Source organism: Ctenopharyngodon idella, chromosome 9 (genome assembly GCF_019924925.1).
Source record: "Ctenopharyngodon idella isolate HZGC_01 chromosome 9, HZGC01, whole genome shotgun sequence".
NCBI lineage: Eukaryota > Metazoa > Chordata > Actinopteri > Cypriniformes > Xenocyprididae > Ctenopharyngodon > Ctenopharyngodon idella.
In genome coordinates this window covers 17107110-17128386 of record NC_067228.1, presented here as the reverse complement: position 1 = coordinate 17128386, position 21277 = coordinate 17107110, and the positions used below count along the sequence as shown (strand labels likewise).

Below are 21277 nucleotides of genomic sequence, written 5' to 3'. Positions count from 1 at the left end.
TATGAATGTAGTAATACTGGTTATTATTCTAACTGATTATCATTTCTTATATTATTCTAATTTAAAAGAATTTTGAACTATAACATATAAAACACTGCTAGAGAAAAAAACAATTGTATAATAGGTCTTTTTGACTTAAAACCTCAGTTATGAGAAATAGCTTTTGTGATAAGACTACAAACCCCATATAAAAAAAAAAAAACTAAAGACAAAAACACAGTCTATAGATTCAAACCATGTTTATTTCAGTTTACAACATTACCAGTTTAAAACTTTCTCCGTAATTAATAATAATCATGTAAAAATACTTATTTTGAGAAACAGAAACATTCATAGTATTTGAACACAGCTTAAAAAAAAAAATTACAGTTCATGAACTAGAATAACTGTAGTGTTTCCGATTCAGACGCTGTAGTCTTTATATCACCCAAGTTCTGCGGTCTCAATGGATGCTGAAGAACAGCCTAGTAATGTTCATTTGTCATTTGGATCTTCTTTGACAAATAGCATGGCATCCAGCAGGTTGTCTGTGTGTTTGATATGTTTGAGAGTGAAGCCATGCTTCTCTAGTAAGTCACTGTATTCTGTGGTGCTCCTCTGCTTTCCTTCTGTCATACTCAGGGCCTGCAGAAGGGCTCGACTTGGCCTTTTCCGCTCATCGTCCAGGAAGATCTCAGACACCAGAAGTCCACAACCTGTTTGTTATCAATACATTCATAAAGCAAACACTTCAAACAACAAATGGCTTACTTGCAGCTGTCTCTGCATTTTAAAGAGCCCATATTATGTAATAAAGTCTTGATTTTGTTTTTGGGGTCTACTAGAATGGGTTTTCATGCTTTAATGTTCCCGTCTCTGTGAAGCCCCTCCTTCCAAAAAGTGCAACGTGCTCCGATTGGTCAGCTGTACCAGTGTGTTGTGATTAGTCAACTGCCTCAAGCTGTTATGGCAATGGCACACCCTTTAATCACGAGTTTCAACGCAACTCAGCCTTGCCCCTTTTTTGTGTATGCTTTGGGAGTGAATTATTTAAATCCAGTGGTGGACAGTAACAAAGTATTTTACCTTGTCACTGTACTTAAGCAAGTTTTTCAAGTATATGTACTTTATAAGAGTATTTTAATTTTGGGAAACTCTTACTCCTCTGATCCTCTGAGCTTGAGGGCGTGTGACTGATACTTCGAAAAAGTTAGCTACTAATGCCAAATTTTATGATTCATTATACTGTAAACAGAAATCACATTTAAGTCATGGCTGTCAGTTGTTTGTGAACTAAATCTGCTGTAAAAGGGCAAGCTGTTTAAGCCCATTGTATGTGGACATGTCCATATTTGTGTATTACCATCTGAACAGGGTAAGTTTTAGGTAAAAAACTAAACAATGTTAAAATGCTGCTGTAAAAATGTATGTAATAGTTTCAAATGATGTAAAACTAATATGTTTGCATAGCATTCTTCTTAAAATGTTAACATACTGTATTTTGCCCTATGTGGTGCCTGTTTTTATTTAGTTTATATTTGCAACACTCGTTTTGTTTTTCCTCTTTATTTTCACTTGTTTGCACACTTAAATTATCAGTAATTATTAGTAGTAGTTATCAGTGTATGACAAGTTTTTATAATAATATAAAACTTTTTCTTACTTGCAGATCAATTAAGTATCTGCATAATCTTCCTTATTGACTAGTGCTGGCTACTTGAAAATTCATAATTCATAATTATGTCAGACTGAGCTGTAACCTATTTAAGTTTTATCTGCGTGTCTAATACATTATACCCCTCACATGTTTTGAGCAGTAGGATGGAGTATATAAAATTGCAAAATAAATACTATAACTATCAATCAATACTTTTTACTTATAATATTTAATACTTTTACTGGAGTAGTATTTTTTAGGGTACTTTTACGCAAGAACTTGATTTGTGTACTTCATCCACCACTGTTTAAATGAGGAATATTGTGATATGAGAAAACTCAACAAACTTTGCAGATCTTTTTCATGCTCAATAAGTTAAAAATGTAAGAAAGCCTAATAGATTCACTTTAATTTAAGATATTGAGAAGACTGGCTGCTGTGACACAAAAAGTCATGAATTAAGACAGACTAACTTTTATTTCATGTTAGAAAATAGATCTAAATGAAACCTAAAACAGTTGATGTTGATTAAAAACAATTTTTTTTTCACCTTGGGATCTTCACAATTCAAAATACATTCAAGGTAATGTGAAGTTTATTCCAATAAAATTCATGCTGTAGGAATCAATTAGGCCAAGGGTTTACAAACTGGGGGCCACAAGGGGGTGCTAGAGGGCGATTTGCAAAAGGATCATTATTTTAGAGCTGGGATGGGAAACTCTGGCCCTCAAGATCCACTCACCAGCCTGTAACATTATAGTAATCCTGATGACATTGATTAGCTAGTTTGGGTGTGTTTTATTAGGGTTGGAAGTAAAAATAGTGGAAAATAGTGGAAGCCAGAGTTTCTCACCCCGTATTAGAGGATCTTTGGCATCAAAAATTTTGATACTTCAGAATCAGGCATACACATTGTCACATTTTAAAGCACTTACCTGGTGTGCACATTTTGGACAGTTTACTCAACAATACATGCAGTTTCTCATCCGACCAGTCATGGAGGATTCGCGCAAGAATATACAGGTCAGCTTTAGGCAGGTCATCTTTAAAAAAATCTCCTATTTTGGGGAAAAAAAGAGAGAGAATAGGATAGAAAAAAACAGTGCAAGAATTTGACACCACATGCACATTGCACAGAATTTCTTACATATTAAATTACTACATTTTAATATTTTTTATTATAAAAAGAATTCACTGACCCGCAACAAATGACACTCCGTCATCATCTTCTTTAGGTTTAAAGTGACGTCTCATCTCAATGACTTGTGGCAAGTCAAATACAATAACTGACAGTCCGGGGTGGGCTTTTGTAAACTCGTATGCCATGGCACCAGTGCAACCTGTGCAAGAACGCTTTTCTTAACATGCATCATACAATGATAAAATATATACATATATTTCATAAATCTGTAAAAAATCTGTTGTTTTTGAAAGAAGTATCTTATGTTCATCAAGGCTGCAGATTTGATCAAAATACAGTAAAAACAGTAATATAAAATATTATTACAATTTAAAATAACTTTTCTATTTTAATATATTTTAAAATGTAATTTATTCCTGTGATAGCGAGGTTGAATTTTTAGCAGCCATAGACCTTATTCACATCAGCGCCATCTTCGATTTTTAACTGGAATGACGTTTTAATGTTGTACTATTATTTAATGTGTTTCTGGATTGTTCTGCTGACGAAACACTGCAAAAATATCTTTCCAAGAAAATTCAGTAGACAAAAAACTCCAGACAACATTAGCTGTGGAAAATTATAAGTGATCTAGGAGCTTTATACAGTTTTTTGTACTGTGTTTTCATGCCATTGAAAACATGGGAAGTCTATCCCTCGTTTTCATACCTGTCATGATGCTGCTCTGAATAAGGTCTATTACTCCGGTCTTCAGTGTCACATGATCCTTCAGAAATCATTTTAATATGCTGATCTGGTGAGGCTGATTTAGGTCAACGCGGGTGAAGAAAATAAACAGAATACAATAAATACAGATGTCCTTGGCATAAAAAGCCCTTAAGAAAACTAAAAATCAGAAGCACATTTAATTTGCATAACAAGCGTGGATCTCCTTTTCAGATAAGCAGCTTTTGAGAAAATGCTCTTTCAAAATAAAATATGCATGCACTCTGCTTTTGTGAAATCTCAAATTATGCAAGACAGCAGGGGGACGGTGGTTTCTGCACATCTTATCTTTGCGCTCTCGTGGTCATTCGCTGATGTCTCAATGGGAAGTGTGCAGCGCAATGTTTTATCTGTTTTTGTAATCATCACTGTTTTTTAGGTGTGGAGAATGCTGAATATTTGATTATTTTATGATGTTATTTCCTTAAAACATTTTGAAATTTACTTCACTTTGAATTGACGTCATATTAGGGCTGTCTATTTAACATAATTAATTTAGTTTTTCCCTACTCAATTTTACTTGATTTGCAAAATAAATTGTTGACTGTATTCGATTAATCAGTATATCATTTATTTAATTACCTAAAAATTAACCAATTAATAGTCTCTAATTTTTGAGGGAAGATCATATACCTCCAATGTCACAGGCTGTTTTATAGGGAGAAAGATCAAACGCTGTTGCCACGTCGTTTCCAGTCACTCTTGCGATACTGTGCATTGCATCCATGAATCGTATCTTAACTTCATCTTTACTGTAGTAGGCATCCTAGAAAACAACAAAACAGTTCTACTTAGTACTAGAATGCCAACGGCTTTTAAAAGTGCATGTAAGCAGGAAGCATGTGTCTACCTGAAACACATCCTCATTCTTCTTCCCAAAAGCCCGCTCGTGCTGGCTGGTGCCCTCCAAAACAGCGTTCTCTAGATGACTGAAGAGAGGCCACACCATATCATTGCAGTGGAGAATGTAGCCATGCAGAGACACTGGGCTGTCCGATACCAGGAAGCGACTGGCCTGTTCTGTATTTCTGTATACTGCAACACAATAAACAATGTTACATTCACAGTCCACCTCCGGATATAACAATGAAGAGAACATGTATCATACAGTAGCAGGAAATCCATCCATGCATGCAAGTGCCTTGATTCAATGAACAGAGAAAGTACTTGTAGGTTCTGAATGGACAATACATTTTTGATGGGTTTCAAAACTCACATGTGATTTCTACAACAGTAACATCATCTATAAGAGTAAAATGGCAGTGCATAAATCTTACCACTTGTATCTCGCTGTTTGACCCTTTCTAGGAGCCCTAAAGAGACAGCAGCTTCCAGAAGCCTTTCAGTGCCTAAAACAGAGGCATTGATTTGGCCAGCCACCTCTTGTAATGTCAGACTTTCAGAGCTGTTCAATACATCAAACACCTTCAGTTTGGATGCTGTGAATAGAGTCTGATAAACAAAATGTATTGTAGAACAGTTACCTCATTGATAAATCATGCAAACCACATTACAATCATTTCCATTTGTATTTTTAATGCTACATGTATTACTGAATTTAACATCTCAAAGGGATACTTCACCCAAAAATTAAAATTTTGTCATTATTTACTGATTCTTGTGAAGGATTGTAAGGATTCACAATTAGGGCTGTCGTGATAACTACTTTTTGTTGTGCGATATATTGTTCCAGAAATAATTGCGATTAACGATATTATTGTCATTTTAAAAACATTTTATGCCACTGAATAATATAATCACTGAATAATCATAATATAACAGCATAATAATGCAAGTAGGCCTACACACTTTCAAATGACAACAACCATTTAATTCTTTAGATTTAAAGGATCAAAAAATGTAATATCCTAAATAAAAAAACTTGAGCAACAAAGTGCAAAGTAACAAGTAAAAAAAAAAAATTGCAAACATACAAAAGGCACTATAGATTTTCCATTTACAAATTTTTCCCTGACCTTCCTTTCTCAGTAAAGTAAGGGTGCACTATTGCTGAAAACACAAACCCTACTTAGCAGTCAGATGTCCGTATGAACAAAGGCACAGATGCCTCAACAGGCCATATCTGCTGCTAAAACTATTTTTCTAGAGACGTGTTTTTTAAAAGTTAAAAAACGTCTTTTAACTTAAGCGCCACAATTATGATGCAGAATTGCTGCAAAAGATGCGAGCACAATGGTCAAACATGTCTGTTTACATAGAAAATACAATTGAAAAACTGTGCAGTAGAATGCAAAAAACGCATTCTCTGTGAAAGTGAACTCTAGACTCTCAACTGCTGTGTCCCTTGTGAAACGGCCTTAACACTAGCTGTTAATGTGCAGAGTGCACTGTTTTGCACTGTGACATTTATATTTGCACCGGAACAGTGAATTGTGGCTTTGAAATCGAGAGCATTTGGACTTGCTCCTTGAAACTGTCTGTAGTTGGCACGAAAACACTATAATGCCTTATTTCCCCTGTTGATGACTGCTCTCTGTAGGAACTGCAGATGACAGCATGATCAGCAAAATGTTGGTGACATTCATTATCATGTAAACATTATGGGCGACATATTGCGGGACCAAAAATTTTTGAGGTCATGTACATTTATTCAAGTTGATTATTGCGACAGGAGTATTTCACAATAGCAATCTGTGTGTGTGTTACTTTAAGAGAGGAACCATACATGTGTGTTGAGTTTTATTTTCTTTGTTTTCATATGGTTTAATTTTACCATTTGTTGTTTAATCATTTATTCATTTTATTATTAGATTTTTTGTATATTTTATATCGCTTATTATTTCTTTTCTATTGTTGTTTAAATCTCAAGATTGGTTTTAAGGGATGTTTGTCTTCAAGAGAATGTCTCCATTTCAAGGTTTTTAACGTTTTTCCATTGTTTTTCCACTTTGTTTAATGACATTTGCTGGATTTCTACTGGTCAAACAAAGTCTGAGACAATAAACTGCTATTTTTTTTTTTAAATTTTTTATAATAATAATCATCATCACTTTGTCTCCTGCTTCTGCTCTTTTCTGGCTTTCTCAGTGAAACTCTCAGGCTTATAGAAGATTTTTAATAGAGTTTTGGTCAGACATGACTTGCTATTAACAGGTTTTACTAGTTTTGGATACCAGAAAAAAGGGATATCTTTTGACAAGATCCGGTGAGGGATTTGACATTTCTGATGTGGGGATTCCATCCAATCTAACACTTCTAATACATCTATATACTATTACTTATCCCACCTTTAAGAGATACAGTATAAAGTCACAATTCTGACTTTTTTTGCAAGTTATAAAGTTAGAATTGTGAGATGTAAACTCACAATTCTGAGAAAAAAAATGTCAGTCTTTTTTGGACATTATAAGACGCAATTGTGAGTTTATATCTCACAATTCTGACTGTATAACTCGCAATTCTGACTTTATATCACGCAATTCTGAGAAAAAAAAGTCCGAATTGTGAGATAAAAAGTCACAATTACCTTTTTTTATTTTTTATTTGATGATGGAAACAAGCTTCCATACAATATTGTTGCACTTGAAAAAAAAAATCTGCAAACATTTTTCAAAAATTCTCCTTTTGTTTTCAACAGAAAAAAAAACAATTTTAAGCACAACATGAGGGTGTGTAAATAATGCCAGAATTGTTTTCTTTTTTTGTAAACCATTACTTTAAAGTGAAATAAGCTAATCACTATTACCTTTGAAGCTTTGAACCCATCCAGTAAGCTGATAATACTGTGGGGGACATCCTGTCTGCTGCACGTGGCACACTCCGGCCCCATCACATTCTTTTCTTGCATAGATGTCCTACTGCCATCTCTACCGTTTTCCAACATCTTAACCTCCTCATTTGCGCCGCCTTCAGATAGGCTGTTAACCAGAGTCCAAGCCTTATCTGAATCCCGTTTGATTTTGTGCGCAGGACTTTCAGGTGGGCTGTTGAAAATCAACCCCAGCTGCTTGCAGAAATGGTTAAGAGGGAAGCCTACCACGTTAAGAAAATCTCCTCGCACATACTCCACTAACATGCCACCCAGTGCCTGGATCCCGTAACCACCAGCCTTGTCCCTGTCAAGCACAGATAAATCTGTCACTCTCGTCATTCACCAAATTCTGCATGGCAGGTGAAATCCAAATGGACTTGTTTACTCAAAATTGACAAAAATGGACTGATGTACTTAAAAATACGCTTTTCATCATTTTTAGCATGTCAAAGCAAACACAAAAATGACTCCACCAAGGTCCAAATTCCACAGGTTCAACAAGTTCAAATTCACAGAACATGCTCAGGAAATGTGATCACTGAGCATCAATGCATTAAGCATGTCAAAATCTATAAACTCACATGGGCTCTCCACTATTGATGTATTCCCAGAGCATCTCCTCGGATAACTCTGCAAACTTAACTTTTGTCTCTTCATAAAAATCAACCACTTTGTAGTCTGTATCTGTACCTGCAAAGAAGAACAAATCCTTCTTTAAAATGATCTTGCTATCTCACAAATACAAGACTTTAATTCTAAAAATAAAACATTAAACATTCACATACCACTCGTGTCATGGCAAATCACAATAGCTACACCTGTGAAGACGCTATGTTCCTTACCACTCAACCTGAAATACATTCATTTCAATATATTTTAGCTCCTGAAATAAAATATGCAATAAATGCCACAAATTCTCACCCGTGACAAAAAAAAAAAAAAAAAAGAAAAGAAAATGCACCTGGAAAGCATACGGTAAGCATCTTGTTTATCTGTAGGTTTCTCCAAGATCAAGTTATCAACTGTCTGAGAATGAAAAGAGACCAATTTAGCAAGGCACTTTTCACGACAGAATATCACATGTAGAATTTATCACAATATACAGCTACTTACCACAACAGTGTCTGCTCCGATTACAATATCTGGAGTTTTCAAGTGTTTCTGAACCCAGCACATATGAAACCATTCAGAATAAAGGGGACATTGTAAATTGACAGTAACAAAGTTAGAGAGCACAGCACATATAAAACCATACAGAATAAAGAGGACATTGTAAATTGACTGAACAAAGTAACAGAACTGCTGCTTTTTCAAATACAACTTACAAATGGCATTCGTTTAGCCACTTCCAAAGCCTTCTGTTTAGCGGTCTCCACTGCATATTCATGTGGGCTTTTAAACAAGGATTTGTCCAATGTTTCTTTAAACCAGGAGGGAACAACCTCGAATCGTAAACCCTGCCTCATTGATGCAGAAGAAAAGATAAAGGATTGATCATTTAAGGACTGATTCCCGACCCCACCCCACACACACACATACACACACACACAGAAAACTTACAGCATTTGATAAAATCTCCAGCCGTCGTGGAGATGCACTTGCCAGGACAACAAGCTTTCCACTCAGCTTGGATATTACTGGATTTAACAGCATGTTATCCCACTTCTTTCTGTCACTTCCAGAAGTCTATACTGGTAATAAAGAGAAACACCACTAGAAGAAGCAAGTCAAAATCATCAAACTTTCAGCAAGTGCAGTAATTGGACATGGAGTTGACCAACGTGGCTTATAAAGCAACTTCACAATTGTATGTGCTGCTGAACCAGAAAAAGTCTATGTTCTATGGGACAGCAACCTTAATATTGATTAAAGGTGAGCTTGACCACAGTTTGACCAGATCATCATTTCCTTATCATTGTTGTTTTTCTGAAATTCAACAGAAAAGATCAGCCGATTCGTTTCTAAGAAAAAGAACGCATGCATAGTTGTGGCTGCATTCAAAGAGTATTTAGTTAGTCTAGAAGATATAAGTTACAGCAGTGAATTCATGCAAGACTTTGGCGTGATAATGAGCGCTATTCATTTATGTTTCATTTTTAACAGTAATACAGCCAAGACTAGACAGTTACACATACCTAAAGAAAAAAGAAGCAAATATTAATTTATCTGTATTCTTTTTTTTAAGGCTTTTACCTGGAAAGGACTGTTCCACTCAACGCTTTGCGCTTCCCGAAACAACAGCACACTCACTGACCAAAATCCTGAAGAGGCGGAGTCTACCACGCACATGCGCAGTAAGCTAACGTAAGAACGTAACTCTGGACTCGGGTTACCATCTAAAGAGAGTTAGAACATATCGCTTTTAAACCAGTTTCAGCAGTATCATGCCAAAAGACGCCACTGTTATATAAAATGTTACACCAAAAGTTACATATTAGTAATAAGAGTTGTAATATTCAGTTATTACGAAAAGTGATCAAGTTCAGTGTTTCCCACAGAATTTTGTGAGACTGTGGTGGGTGGACATTGGCCCTTCTAAGAAAATTTTGACATTTTACATTTAAATGCATAAATCTGGTGCATTTTGAAAGCAAAATTAAGTGACTACATCAATGAAGAAATTTGTTCTTTTGTAAACAATTTTGTGCTCTCGTAGTAATTTATTTATTGGTTGCATAGACATGAATGGTGATGGTATAGGGCACATTAGTCACATAAACAACATATAGTAAATGATAGTTCATAAATGGTCAAACATGTAGAGTATACATTTGAACCATAAAAAATATGTAGCAAAAGAGATTATGTTTGTTGAATTAATTTATTTCTAGAATAATTAGTGGGAGCCGGTATATTTATTACGTACAGTTATTATTTACTAGGGGTGTAATGGTTAAAATTACTCACGGTTCGGTTTTTATTACGGTTTTAGGGTCACAGTTTTGGTACGGTTCGGTATGTGCTATGTTCAGGGGAAAAAGGACTGTCAAATAAAAATAAAGAAAATAAGAACAAATAATCAAACTACAAACACAAATAAATACAGCAGAGCAAAGATTCAAATAAAATAAACTGTGCTTTTCAGGTTTTCAGTAGTTTTCAGGTACAGAATAAAATAATCAAATGTAAAATAACATTACATATTTGACTGTATAAATTACAGATTAATCCTTATTAAAGTTACAAAAGCTATTCGGTCAAGAGCAGTGAGTGATTTCCTTGTCTTTTGTTGTTTGATAAACATTAAAAACACAGACATTAGTAATATTGGTCTGCTGTCACTTTAAGACAATGCAAGGATCCAAAATACTGATACTGTGCACATGCGTTGTCTTTCTCGACTGTATAAGTTCACTTAAGGCATAACAGACTATGCGTGCGTCTCAATAAGCTCCCTAGTTAAGTAGTCAGGGCACTGATCAGGGAGGCGGCCACAGCTAGGGAGCATAGGCGCGGGAAGTGGGGGTGCTGGAGGTGCTGCAGCACCCCCTGTTTTCACAGGACAGTAAATGCAACGCAAATTTTTGTTCAGTTACATTTATTCATTTTTATCATTTAATAATTTGTTTGTAATGAACACTTTAAATATAAAAATGTTGTTGTTGTCTTTTTTTTTAAAGAACAACTAAGATCTAATAAAAACGCTTTACGGGCTCAAGCATAGGCAGAGTTTCCAATAACCTGTTTCGCAGCGTTGAGCAGTGTAGCCAGTCACAGACAAATCTGTTGATTTCTGGAACGCAATGAGACGTTAGGATCCACTCACCGCTCAAAACGCCGCAGTTTTTGTTCGGCGCTGAATACTTTGCATGCTGGCAAATCCTGATTAAAAAAGTGTAGACATTATTATTAAAGAATCATTGTGCAGTCATTGAAGCGTTGTGAGATCGCAACGAACTTTCATTTTTTTAGTGATTATAAAGGAACGCTCGTTGCGCACATTCTGCCATGCCAAATCATGCACGCATCACTGCCTATGCTTGCTTTTATGTTTCTAAATGTTGTTGATACTTTAATCAGTGTCGAAAACAGCGCCATCTTGTGGCAGGTAAAATTTACAGCAGCCATAAACCTGAGTGCGCAGCTCTGTTGTTTTATCCATTAAGCACAAATAAAAGCCTGACGACGCTAAATGTGTTTAGTTTTCTGATAATATAATTCACATATTAAAGTGTGGCAATAAATTAAATGTAAAAAAAAAAAAAAAAAAAAAAAGTTCTAGTTCTGTGCGGTCTGAGACGCGGGTTTCCGCATGTGCGCTTGAGATGAGCGCACACACAAATCTTCTCACTCGCGTCTTCTGGCTCTTCAATGTTTAAATTGGCAAGGGTTAAATGAGTTTAGTTTATACACAGATAGCAGCGTCATGTGCAGTACAGGTTTTACCTGCGCTGGCGCGCTATCAACACCCGGTGCATATGGCACTCGCATTGAACAAAGTTTACAAAGAGTGACTGTTTTGTCCACGTTTTTTTTTTTTTTTCAGTAGGCTAAATATTCTACTTGGTATGTAAAATAAATTTCAAAGCCACATTTGCACAAACATTTGTCCAGATCTAAAAGTTTAAGTATGATGGTAGTGTTTTGTTCTATTTCTGTTTTTCTGCGAGTGTCTCTGTGTGTGTGTCTGTCTAGGAACATCATCCTATAGCTTTTATATAGCTTTTATCTTGTATCGCACTGTCTAATTGACAACTTAAGCAAAAACTTACTCCACTCTGCCCTATACTTCTCCATATGTAACTAGTTTTATTTATGCCTAGCCTACTATAAATTGATAAATGCATCTCCTGTAGAATATGCCCTCTTTCTCTTTTGAACCATAACATCACCTGTCAAAGCACACTTTGAAGTGGTATTTGCAACTTGCTTTATTTCCTTTTTTGTGCATTGCCTTGGGCAGTTGCCGTAGCATTCAGTTGCTGTATAGTTCACATTGAACTGAGGCTACTATATCAGTGACATTTAAGTACTGATTTCCCAGAAGCAGTTTTTCTTTTCCACTGAAGTCTTGCACTAATTAGTTTTACATTTTAAAAGTTACATTTGTTCCATACATGTACTTTGCACAGTACATCGCTCGACATGCAATAGTTCTCAGTTTCGAAGGAACTGAAAAAAAAATCTTGACCTTGCAGTGACATGTTTGTGGCTCTGAACTTGCTGCCTTGCTTTGAAATGCCTATTGTCAACAAGTAGCTGAACATAGACATTAGGTGATTAATGCTGAATAACCCTTACATAATCTTTAATCTTAGAATGACAATAAATGCAAAATTATTTACTCAAGTGTATTTATCAAATTTAACTTGACATAATAAATGCCCTCATATGACATTGCACTTTGTTACAATAGAAAAAAAGTTTAATTATGTTAGCAATACGAATAAGAAACAGGTAACTAAGCAATTGAATGTAAAAATGCATGCACATTATAAACAGCGTAAGTGAAATAAATATTGAAACACCTCGGCTCAATCATGGAAAAGAAACAACAACAAAAAACAACCGCATTTACAGTCTAAAAATAATTCATAGATCAAAAATAGCTGCCACAATAAGTCTTTCTACTTTTTTTCATTCAGATTTGGAAGCACTAAAGTTGATACATAAGTCTAACCACATAGCAATGTATGAAGAATATGCAAACTTTTCAGTAAGAGGATGCTGGATGTCTGATACCAAATAAAAAAATAAAAAACAAAGATACACAATATCACGTGACCTGAAACCAATGTGAGCAGCATGCTTTTTCTCAGCTGCTCAGTCAGGAATCAGCACAGAACAAAATAGAAACTTTCCCAGAGAAAAAGAAAAGAAAAAAGAAAACAAAATATGGGAAGTGGTCCTTTCTATTCATTTGAATTAAATAGATTCTTCTAAAAGCTACAAGTTTTGTCAGAGCCGTGGCCTAGAGGTTAGCACTTGTGCTCTGACACATAAAGCAACAGTGCGAGTTTGAATCATGACATTTTCTGATTCGTATGACATTTCACAACACTGCTTCGGAGCTTTACGAATCGAATCAGTGACTCGGATCTCCTATCAAACGGCTAAACTGCTGAAAATCACGTGACTTTGGCGCTCCGAGTCACTGATTCGATTCGTAAAGCTCTGAAGCAGTGTTGTGAAATCGGCCCATCACTATATTGTTGAAAAGTCGTTATTTTGTTTTTTTGGCGCACAAAAAGTATTCTCGTCGTTTTATAATATTAAGGTAGAACCACTGAACTCACATGAACTGTTTTAAATATGTTTTAAGTACCTTTATGGATCTTGAGAGAGGAAATCTCAATATTAGCGCGCTGTCTGAGACGCGGGTTTCCGCATGTGCGCTTCAGATGAGCGCACACACAGTTCTCACTGGCGTCTTCTGGCTCTTGAATGTTTAAATTGGCAAGGGTTAAATGAGTTTAGTTTAAACACAGATAGCAACGTAGTATGCTGTTCAGGTTTTACCTGCGCTCGCGCGCTATCAACACCCCGTGCATACGGCACTCGCATTGAACAAAGTTTAGTACAAAGAGTGACTGTTTGTCCACGTTTTTTTTTTTTTTTTTTTTTTGGTCATCGCTGTTGTTGTAACGTATTGGGAAGCCAGAATGCGTATCCATAGACAGAAACATTAGCCGAACTCGGTCTGTCTGTTGTAACACCTCAAGCACTCGATTCTCCTACTGAACGCCCGCTGTGCCCCGTTTGCGCGCTGCGTGCTTATGTAGACAGAAATAGTTCCTTTCGCTCGGCGGAGCAGCTATTCGTCTTCTATGGGGGTATTAAGAGACACTATATTTCCGGTTCTCATATATTCATATATTACGAACATTATATTTCCGGTTCTGTTTGAGACCGTGGCAGGACAAATTAGAATGTGGCGGGCCGCCACAGTCTAGTTAATGTATGGGAAACACTGAAGTTCATCAACCTAACTGAATGCTATCCGTTGCCAAGAAACGAAGCAACTTGGCGCATTCCGACGTGCAGTCACAGGTGTGCGTAAGTACGCTCTCATTCAATTCGAATTTACACTCGGATTTACACTAGTTTCAAGAAGCTTTTTAGCATGGTAAGAGGAGGCTTTAAATTATAGAGTTTCTGTCTGTTTTTTAATATGTTGGGGAGAGTGGAGTATAATGGGTTAGTGGGTGTCGCCTGTTTAATCTAAAAAACTAACATTTTTATTGTAGTAGGCTAAATATTCTACTTGGTATGTAAAATAAATTTCAAAGCCACATTTGCACACACATTTGTCCACCTTGCTGAATAGCCCTTAAGTAATCTTTAATCTTAGAATGACAATAAATGCAAAATTATTTACTCAAGTGTATTTATTAAATTTAACTTGACATAATAAATGCTCTCATATGACATTGCATACTTTGTTACAATAGAAAAAAAGTTTAATTATGTTAGCAATACGAATAAGAAACAGGTAACTAAACAATTGAATGTAAAAATGCATGCACATTATAAACAGCGTAAGTGAAATAAATATTGAAACACCTCGGCTCAATCATGGGAAAGAAACAACAACAAAAAACAACCGCATTTACAGTCTAAAAATAATTCATAGATCAAAAATAGCTGCCACAATAAGTCTTTATACTTTTTTCATTCAGATTTGGAAGTACTAAAGTTGATACATAAGTCTAACCACATAGCAATGTATGAAGAATATGCATAACTTTTCAGTAAGAGGATGTTGGATGTCTGATACCAAATAAAAAACAAAGATACACAATATCACGTGACCTGAAACCAATGTGAGCAGCATGCTTTTTCTCAGCTGCTCAATTAGGAAATCAGCACAGAACAAAATAGAAACTTTCCCAGAGAAAAAAAAAAAAAAAAAGAAAACAAAATATGGGAAGTGGTCCTTTCTATTCATTTGATTTAAATAGATTCTTCTAAAAGCTACAAGTTTTGTCAGAGCCGTGGCCTAGCGGTTAGCACTTGTGCTCTGACACATAAAGCAACAGTGCGAGTTTGAATCATGACATTTTCTGATTCGTATGACATTTCCCACATATTCTTCTCTCCTCCAACACAAAAGTAGCAGAGACCAAAAGTAATAGTACAAACAAAAAAAAAAATGTAAAAAGTTAAAAATTGTCACAGTCTTCATTTGCATTGTTCATTGAACGTCCAGAGAAAATGCTTTCTCTGTGACCCTCAATCATTTGAGTCTCACCAGTGCTGAGCGTCTGCAACCGCAGAATTTGCCTTAGCTTCCGACGAAACTCTTTAGATGCAAAATAATAAATAAATGGATCTATGCAACTATTAATGCAGCTAAGAGACAGTGAGAGTTTGTAGTAGATATAGACAGATTTGTCAAAGTACAGCCTTGTTATTGTGTGGACCAATAGTAATATGTTATTGGGAGCAAAACAAAAGATGAACACAAACAGGACAATGCAAGCCAGGCGCACAGCACGGCCTTTCTGATGACTGTTGGTCCTTTTGACCAGGACACGGATGATGTTAATGTAGCAATACACCGTTATGATGAACGGACAGAGGAAGAGGATGATGAACATGCCGAACAGGAATCCCGCCCAGTGAGCAATGCTAGGGAGCATGTCCTTCTTCAATACATCAAAACATGTGGTAATATTGCGCTCTCTTACATAATATGTCAGGTTTGTTTTTTCCAGCGGACTCAGAATGGCGAGGACTAGCAGCCACATGAATATACAGGCAAGAATTGCAAATCTTTTCCTCTTCCTCATCTCTCTGAAGCGCATCGGTTTCACAATCCCCAGGTAGCGGTCGGCACTAATAGCAGTCATGGATAAAATGGAGCAGTACATGTTGGCGAAGAATACCACAGTCAGGACATTGCACATGCCCGTACCCAGAGTCCAGTTGTGGCCTTGCATTTGGTACATAATCTGAAAGGGGAGCACAGTGCCTAGTATCAGGTCAGTGAGGGTGAGGTTGATCATGAAGATGATGGAGGGCGATTTCGGAGAGGTGCGCATCAGCAGCAGAAACAGAGAGATGCTGTTACCGCTGAGGTTGGCTAGAGTCACAATAACATAGATGGCTGACACAATATGACTGGCTATTTTGTTGTCAAACATGGCCAAGGTGGCTTTGTCCATTTTGATGACGTCCTCTAGTGACTCATTCATGATTATTTTCTTCGCCTGTTGGAAAAGGTTGAAGAGACAAAGAGATTACACTTACCAGAAACTTTATCATTTTAACCACAAAAAGTGTTATAAACAACTGCAGTGTTGATAGGTTTTATTTTTTGTAGTTGTACTATGAGTGCTTGACTTAAGATTCTTTTTATACATTATAATGCATCATTTACATACAGTTTTTACATAAAGGTTTATAAATTATATGTAAATTATATTATAATGTGTGCATTAGAATATAAAATAAATAAATAAATAGTAGTGATAATAAATAAAAAAATAACTAAAGAAATATCATAATATATTTATTATAATTTACATATAAAGTGTTGCTGAATTTATCATTTCATTTATAAATATAATTAAAATAAATATTTTATTTTAGTATACCTTGCCTAAGACATTGTAATGTGTTGCTAAAACATAGCTGCAGTCACACACACATAGAACAAACGAGACATACCTCTGAAAAGTGATGCTTCTTAACACCCTCGCATATGTTTGAGTGCAGTTCTGTGAACAGGAAGTGTGAGGCCATGTTATAGACTTTCCAAACATGCTACTTCAGCAGGTAGGCTACGTACAATGCAGTTGGCACGTATAACCAACAAATCACTGCCTATTTGTGAGTCTCAGAGGTGTTTCACAAATGTTAACTGAAATGATTCACACGGACAGTCTTGAGCAAGGGACTTTTTTCGTGATCATTCAAAGGAAGTGAAAATTTATTTTAACGCCGCAGCGTGCGCCAGCATCAGATTTGGTGTAGTCATTACAGATTTAGTGTGGCTATCTTGCACAGATTGAAATTGTAGAAGTGGGCTGTAGTTTCAAATGTTTCCGGAACGGTGTCCTTGTTTCTTGAAAAGATATAGATTTAATAACCCCTTTTTTGAGGTCATGATGCCAACTAATGGGTACGCCACCTTTCTGCATACTTAGAGTGCATACTTAAAGTTAGTGGCTAAAATGTGTCTAAAATGTGTCAGGTTCGTTTAGAAATCAACCCTATGCTCTGAGTTATTTATTTTCTGCTCTACTATTTTTATTTTTTTATTTTGTGCAACCTAAATAAGCAAACTTAAAGGGATGTTTGAACCAAAAAAAAAAAAAAAACTAATACAGTCATTTATTCACTCTTGTGTGGTTTAAAGCATGCATGTCTTTCTTTCTTCTGCATAACACAAAGATAGATATTAACATTGGACCCTATTAATATTCAATTTATGGACTGAGCACTGAGACATTTTTCAAAACATCATCTTTTGTGTTTCACAGAAGAAAGAAAGTCATACAGGTTTGGAACAACATGATAGTGGGTAAATAATGACAGAATTTTGTTTATTTATGTATACAATTTTATGTTCATTACCTACACTCTAAAAGATATGGTTCTTTAAAGGTTCTTTACATGTAGTAACAGTTCTATTTAGAACCGTGTCGTCTTGAAGAACCGTTAATATGCTGAAATAGTTCTTTGTGTTAGAGTTTAGGGTTCTTTTTTCCCGCCTTTTTGTTTTTCAAATCCATAGCCTGCCTCATTACTGATTTTCTGGAGCTGAGTAGCCATCCAAATCCAATTACACAGACTGTAAACACACTCTCATCAGGTAGGCCTACATTAATTTTTTTTTAAAATGTCTATAAGTTTTAACTTTCAAGTTGTTACTGGTTTCCTACCAGTCATGTCTTTTTCTGTCTTTAGTTTAACAGAACATGTAAGTGTGAGCAGCTCAGTTCCGTTACGGATACTCATCTTCTCTTCTCCACAAAGTAAGTAATGGAGATATTAAATTTATGATCCATATATATATATATATTTTTAAATTATTACTTTATGCATAAACATACCCAGTTACAAAAGAAAATAAAGCTATCCCATGACTTTGGGCTCACATACTGTCCGTTTTTGATAATTTTGGCCTTCATAAACACAATTGTTTTTTCATAATGTGAACTGTAACTGTAAAGATACTAATATTAATTTAAAAAAAAAAGGTTATTTATAACACCATTAAGGTCCTATATAGCACAGCATGGTTCTTTATGAAACTTTACCGAAAAGGGTTCTGCTGTTGTTACAAGCCAAAGAACCCTAATTTTAGAACTAAGTTTTTGCCATTGTTTAGAATTTTTTTTAATGGCCTTTTAATTTTCCTGCTAAATATCAGCTACATTATACTATGATGCCATCATTCGCAAAGTATTTTATGGGTGTTTCTGTTATTAAGCAGTAAGCGAGTTTTAAGAAATAAGATTGCGCAAGGGCAGGTCGAGAATACATGAACTGCTAAAATTTGATTCACACAGAATAAGTAAACTGATGTATACTGTACCTGAATGTACTGCATGTCATTTTGGATTTGGCATCTGCCTAATTAATGCAATTACAAAAACGGAGTAACATTTATGGGTAATATGGCAAAATGTATAACCTAATAACCTATTATCACACTTAGCACTGCATGTTTTTGTTTTTCCATACCCATGTGAAGATAACCTACATGAAGAGCCTTCAAAGTTAGTGAGACCACGGCTAGTCGTCACACTTTGTCCTCCAGTTAATAGAAGTTCTCATGGAAGGTTTATTTTTGAAAGCAAATTTCTGTATAGCCACAAACATCTTGTCTACAAAAAAAGCATGAACATTTACACAGTAGCCACAAAACGTCTCTGCAACAAAAAAGCTTAAACATTTTCACAGTTATTGCCCAGATAAAATGTTATTGCCAAAGTTCATTAAACACATATTGCCCCAATTATGGGGCCTGTTATCATATTTAATGGAGTAAGTTGTCTCATTGGAACCTGCCATTAAACCATCTTTATAAGCTTGTCAGTGAAACTTAAACCGTAAAACAGGTATCAAACACAAATTCATAAAACAGCAAAAATATAAAAAGTGACAAACAAAAATGTTTTAATATGGAGAAAAGAACTACCAAATTATTATAATTATTCTATATTTTACCCTGTTAAAACTACATTACTGGCTCAGACTAAAATGCGTTTGTGCTTTCATAATACTTTCTCATCACTCGTGAAGTGTTACACCATCATGACTCATCTGCTAGGAGTCAGACTAAAAGGTTCAGTGTGAAATGACGTTGATAGTATGTGATCAGTGAATTTATACATGGATAAATGCTATCAGTGTTACTATATTTATGTGTTACATTTGTTGTTATTTGCATCAATAGATTCATTTGCAGCTCAAAATTCAAAATAGATTAATTCAGCTTTCAAAATACTTGTCAGATCTGGAGGAATTACGGACTGAGATTGTATGAGATCATCCGTCTAGCGAAAGATCACACAGTTCTACCTCAACAAGAGCAGAAAAACGTTCAGGTAACAATTCATCTGTTCTAACAGCAGTAAGATTTTACTAAAATCAAAGTAGGCAATGATCTTTTAAGGAAAGCCATGTAAAGTCCCTGGGATTATCAAAGCAACTCAAAGTTTGAAGTATAATGGCACATATTTAGAAAATGCATATTTTTAAAAAGTAGTATAAGGCTTGTGTACATACCTTAAGAAGCATGTGCGACTTCCCTCGTGTGTTGATGGCAGTTAATCTTCGGGCATGACTGTTAGAGTCAGGAAACTTCTTGATGAGAGGAAGTACGCCGCCTGACTACTCATTTCGATCAAAATATAGTAAGCTTAGAGTTACACAAATGCGAAATTTACCAACATATTAAGTTCCCAAATATCATAAATTGATCATTTGTAACATTTATAAGAATATTACATACAGTTTCATTATCAAAGTTATAACATCTATTAATTTACACACTGAGTGACATTTTGTATTGCAAACAAAACTTAATTCACAGTATCCACAGTAAGTTCCTCTAATGTCATGCTGGTTTTACAGTTTCTCTTTCTCATTAATGATGTGTGTGTTTGAATGTTTTTTATTGGATTTTTAAATGACTGTGAAGCTGAAATTGATGTGGGAGGATGTGGTGAAAGGCAATAGGCCACATAAACCAGTAAAATAAAGGCACACACCTTTCCTCACGCCAAACTAGTAGTAGTCTGAGGGTTCCCACCCTAAACATCAGTGAAATGAACATGAACATATGTCAAATTTTACTACTGAACTTACAGATGCGCTAACAGAAACCTCACACTGTAAAAAATGATCGTGATTTTAACAGTAAAAGACTGTACGGTGAAAAACAGTTAATTGGTTTACACAAAGTTTCTGTACTATTTACGTTGAAAAACTGTAATAGATTTTAATGTCATTTTACAGTAAAATACCGTTAAATTTACAGTTTTTGGAAGTGAAAAATAATTGTATAATTTACAGTGAAAAACCATCAATTGACATTCCCACAATTCCCTGCATGACACTTCACATTTGATGTATTTTCATTGAAATAACTCTGTTTCTTGGTGGTTGTCAGTGTATTACAAAGATATTAGTACTTCAACAGGTTGGTAAATTAACATATCAGTTAATGAAATATGTTTTTTTTTTTTACTGTAAATTTTAGTTAAATCTGTAAAACCTACAATGATGCTACCGTTTTTTTTTTTTACTGTAAATTTCTGGCAACCACAGCTGCTGGGTTTGAACTTGAACTGTAAAATAGACAGTAAACTAAGTGCTGTCCTGGAAAACCTAAAATGCTGCTACCGTTTTTTACGGGGATTTTTTTTATAGTGTAGTGTTACATTGGCCAGGCCTGTAAAATCTGGTGTATATATATATATATATATATATATATATAGAGAGAGAGAGAGAGAGAGAGAGTAATAAAGAAAGAATTTATTGACTGATTTATACAGAAGAAAAACTA

The 21277-nt window shown here is 35.3% G+C and overlaps 2 protein-coding genes across 11 annotated transcripts; both read right to left on the bottom strand.

Annotated features, from left to right (window-relative positions):
* Nucleotides 1-224: 224 nt before the first annotated feature.
* On the bottom strand, nucleotides 225-9650 carry asmtl (acetylserotonin O-methyltransferase-like). Of its 7 annotated transcripts, XR_007931830.1 has the most exons (15): nucleotides 9508-9650; nucleotides 8875-9000; nucleotides 8640-8771; nucleotides 8428-8475; nucleotides 8276-8340; nucleotides 8100-8164; nucleotides 7896-8004; nucleotides 7249-7618; nucleotides 4820-4994; nucleotides 4393-4577; nucleotides 4176-4308; nucleotides 3486-3579; nucleotides 2836-2976; nucleotides 2572-2694; nucleotides 574-695 (listed from the first exon to the last, which is right to left on the bottom strand). XR_007931830.1 is itself a non-coding variant. In XM_051907123.1 (14 exons), exons 2-14 carry the CDS (start codon nucleotides 8965-8967, stop codon nucleotides 475-477), a joined length of 1860 nt encoding a protein of 619 aa, XP_051763083.1. In that variant the 5' UTR covers nucleotides 8968-9005; nucleotides 9508-9650; the 3' UTR covers nucleotides 225-474. The 7 variants fall into 7 exon arrangements, 4 of the variants coding, with proteins under 4 accessions (XP_051763083.1, XP_051763085.1, XP_051763082.1 ...); XM_051907123.1 differs by lacking the exon at nucleotides 3486-3579 and having other exon boundaries at nucleotides 225-695; nucleotides 8875-9005; XM_051907125.1 differs by lacking the exon at nucleotides 3486-3579 and having other exon boundaries at nucleotides 225-695; nucleotides 8640-8775.
* Nucleotides 9651-14624: 4974 nt separating this feature from the next.
* Nucleotides 14625-20335, bottom strand: p2ry8 (P2Y receptor family member 8). 4 transcript variants are annotated; one of them, XM_051907134.1, is made up of 5 exons: nucleotides 19996-20335; nucleotides 18949-19091; nucleotides 18800-18837; nucleotides 16927-16976; nucleotides 14625-16466 (listed from the first exon to the last, which is right to left on the bottom strand). In XM_051907134.1, the coding sequence occupies exon 5, from the start codon at nucleotides 16449-16451 to the stop codon at nucleotides 15417-15419; it is 1035 nt and encodes a 344-aa protein (XP_051763094.1). In that variant the 5' UTR covers nucleotides 16452-16466; nucleotides 16927-16976; nucleotides 18800-18837; nucleotides 18949-19091; nucleotides 19996-20335; the 3' UTR covers nucleotides 14625-15416. The 4 variants fall into 4 exon arrangements, with proteins under 4 accessions (XP_051763094.1, XP_051763095.1, XP_051763093.1 ...); XM_051907135.1 differs by having other exon boundaries at nucleotides 18968-19091; XM_051907133.1 differs by lacking the exons at nucleotides 18800-18837; nucleotides 18949-19091 and having other exon boundaries at nucleotides 19996-20331.
* Nucleotides 20336-21277: the final 942 nt, after the last annotated feature.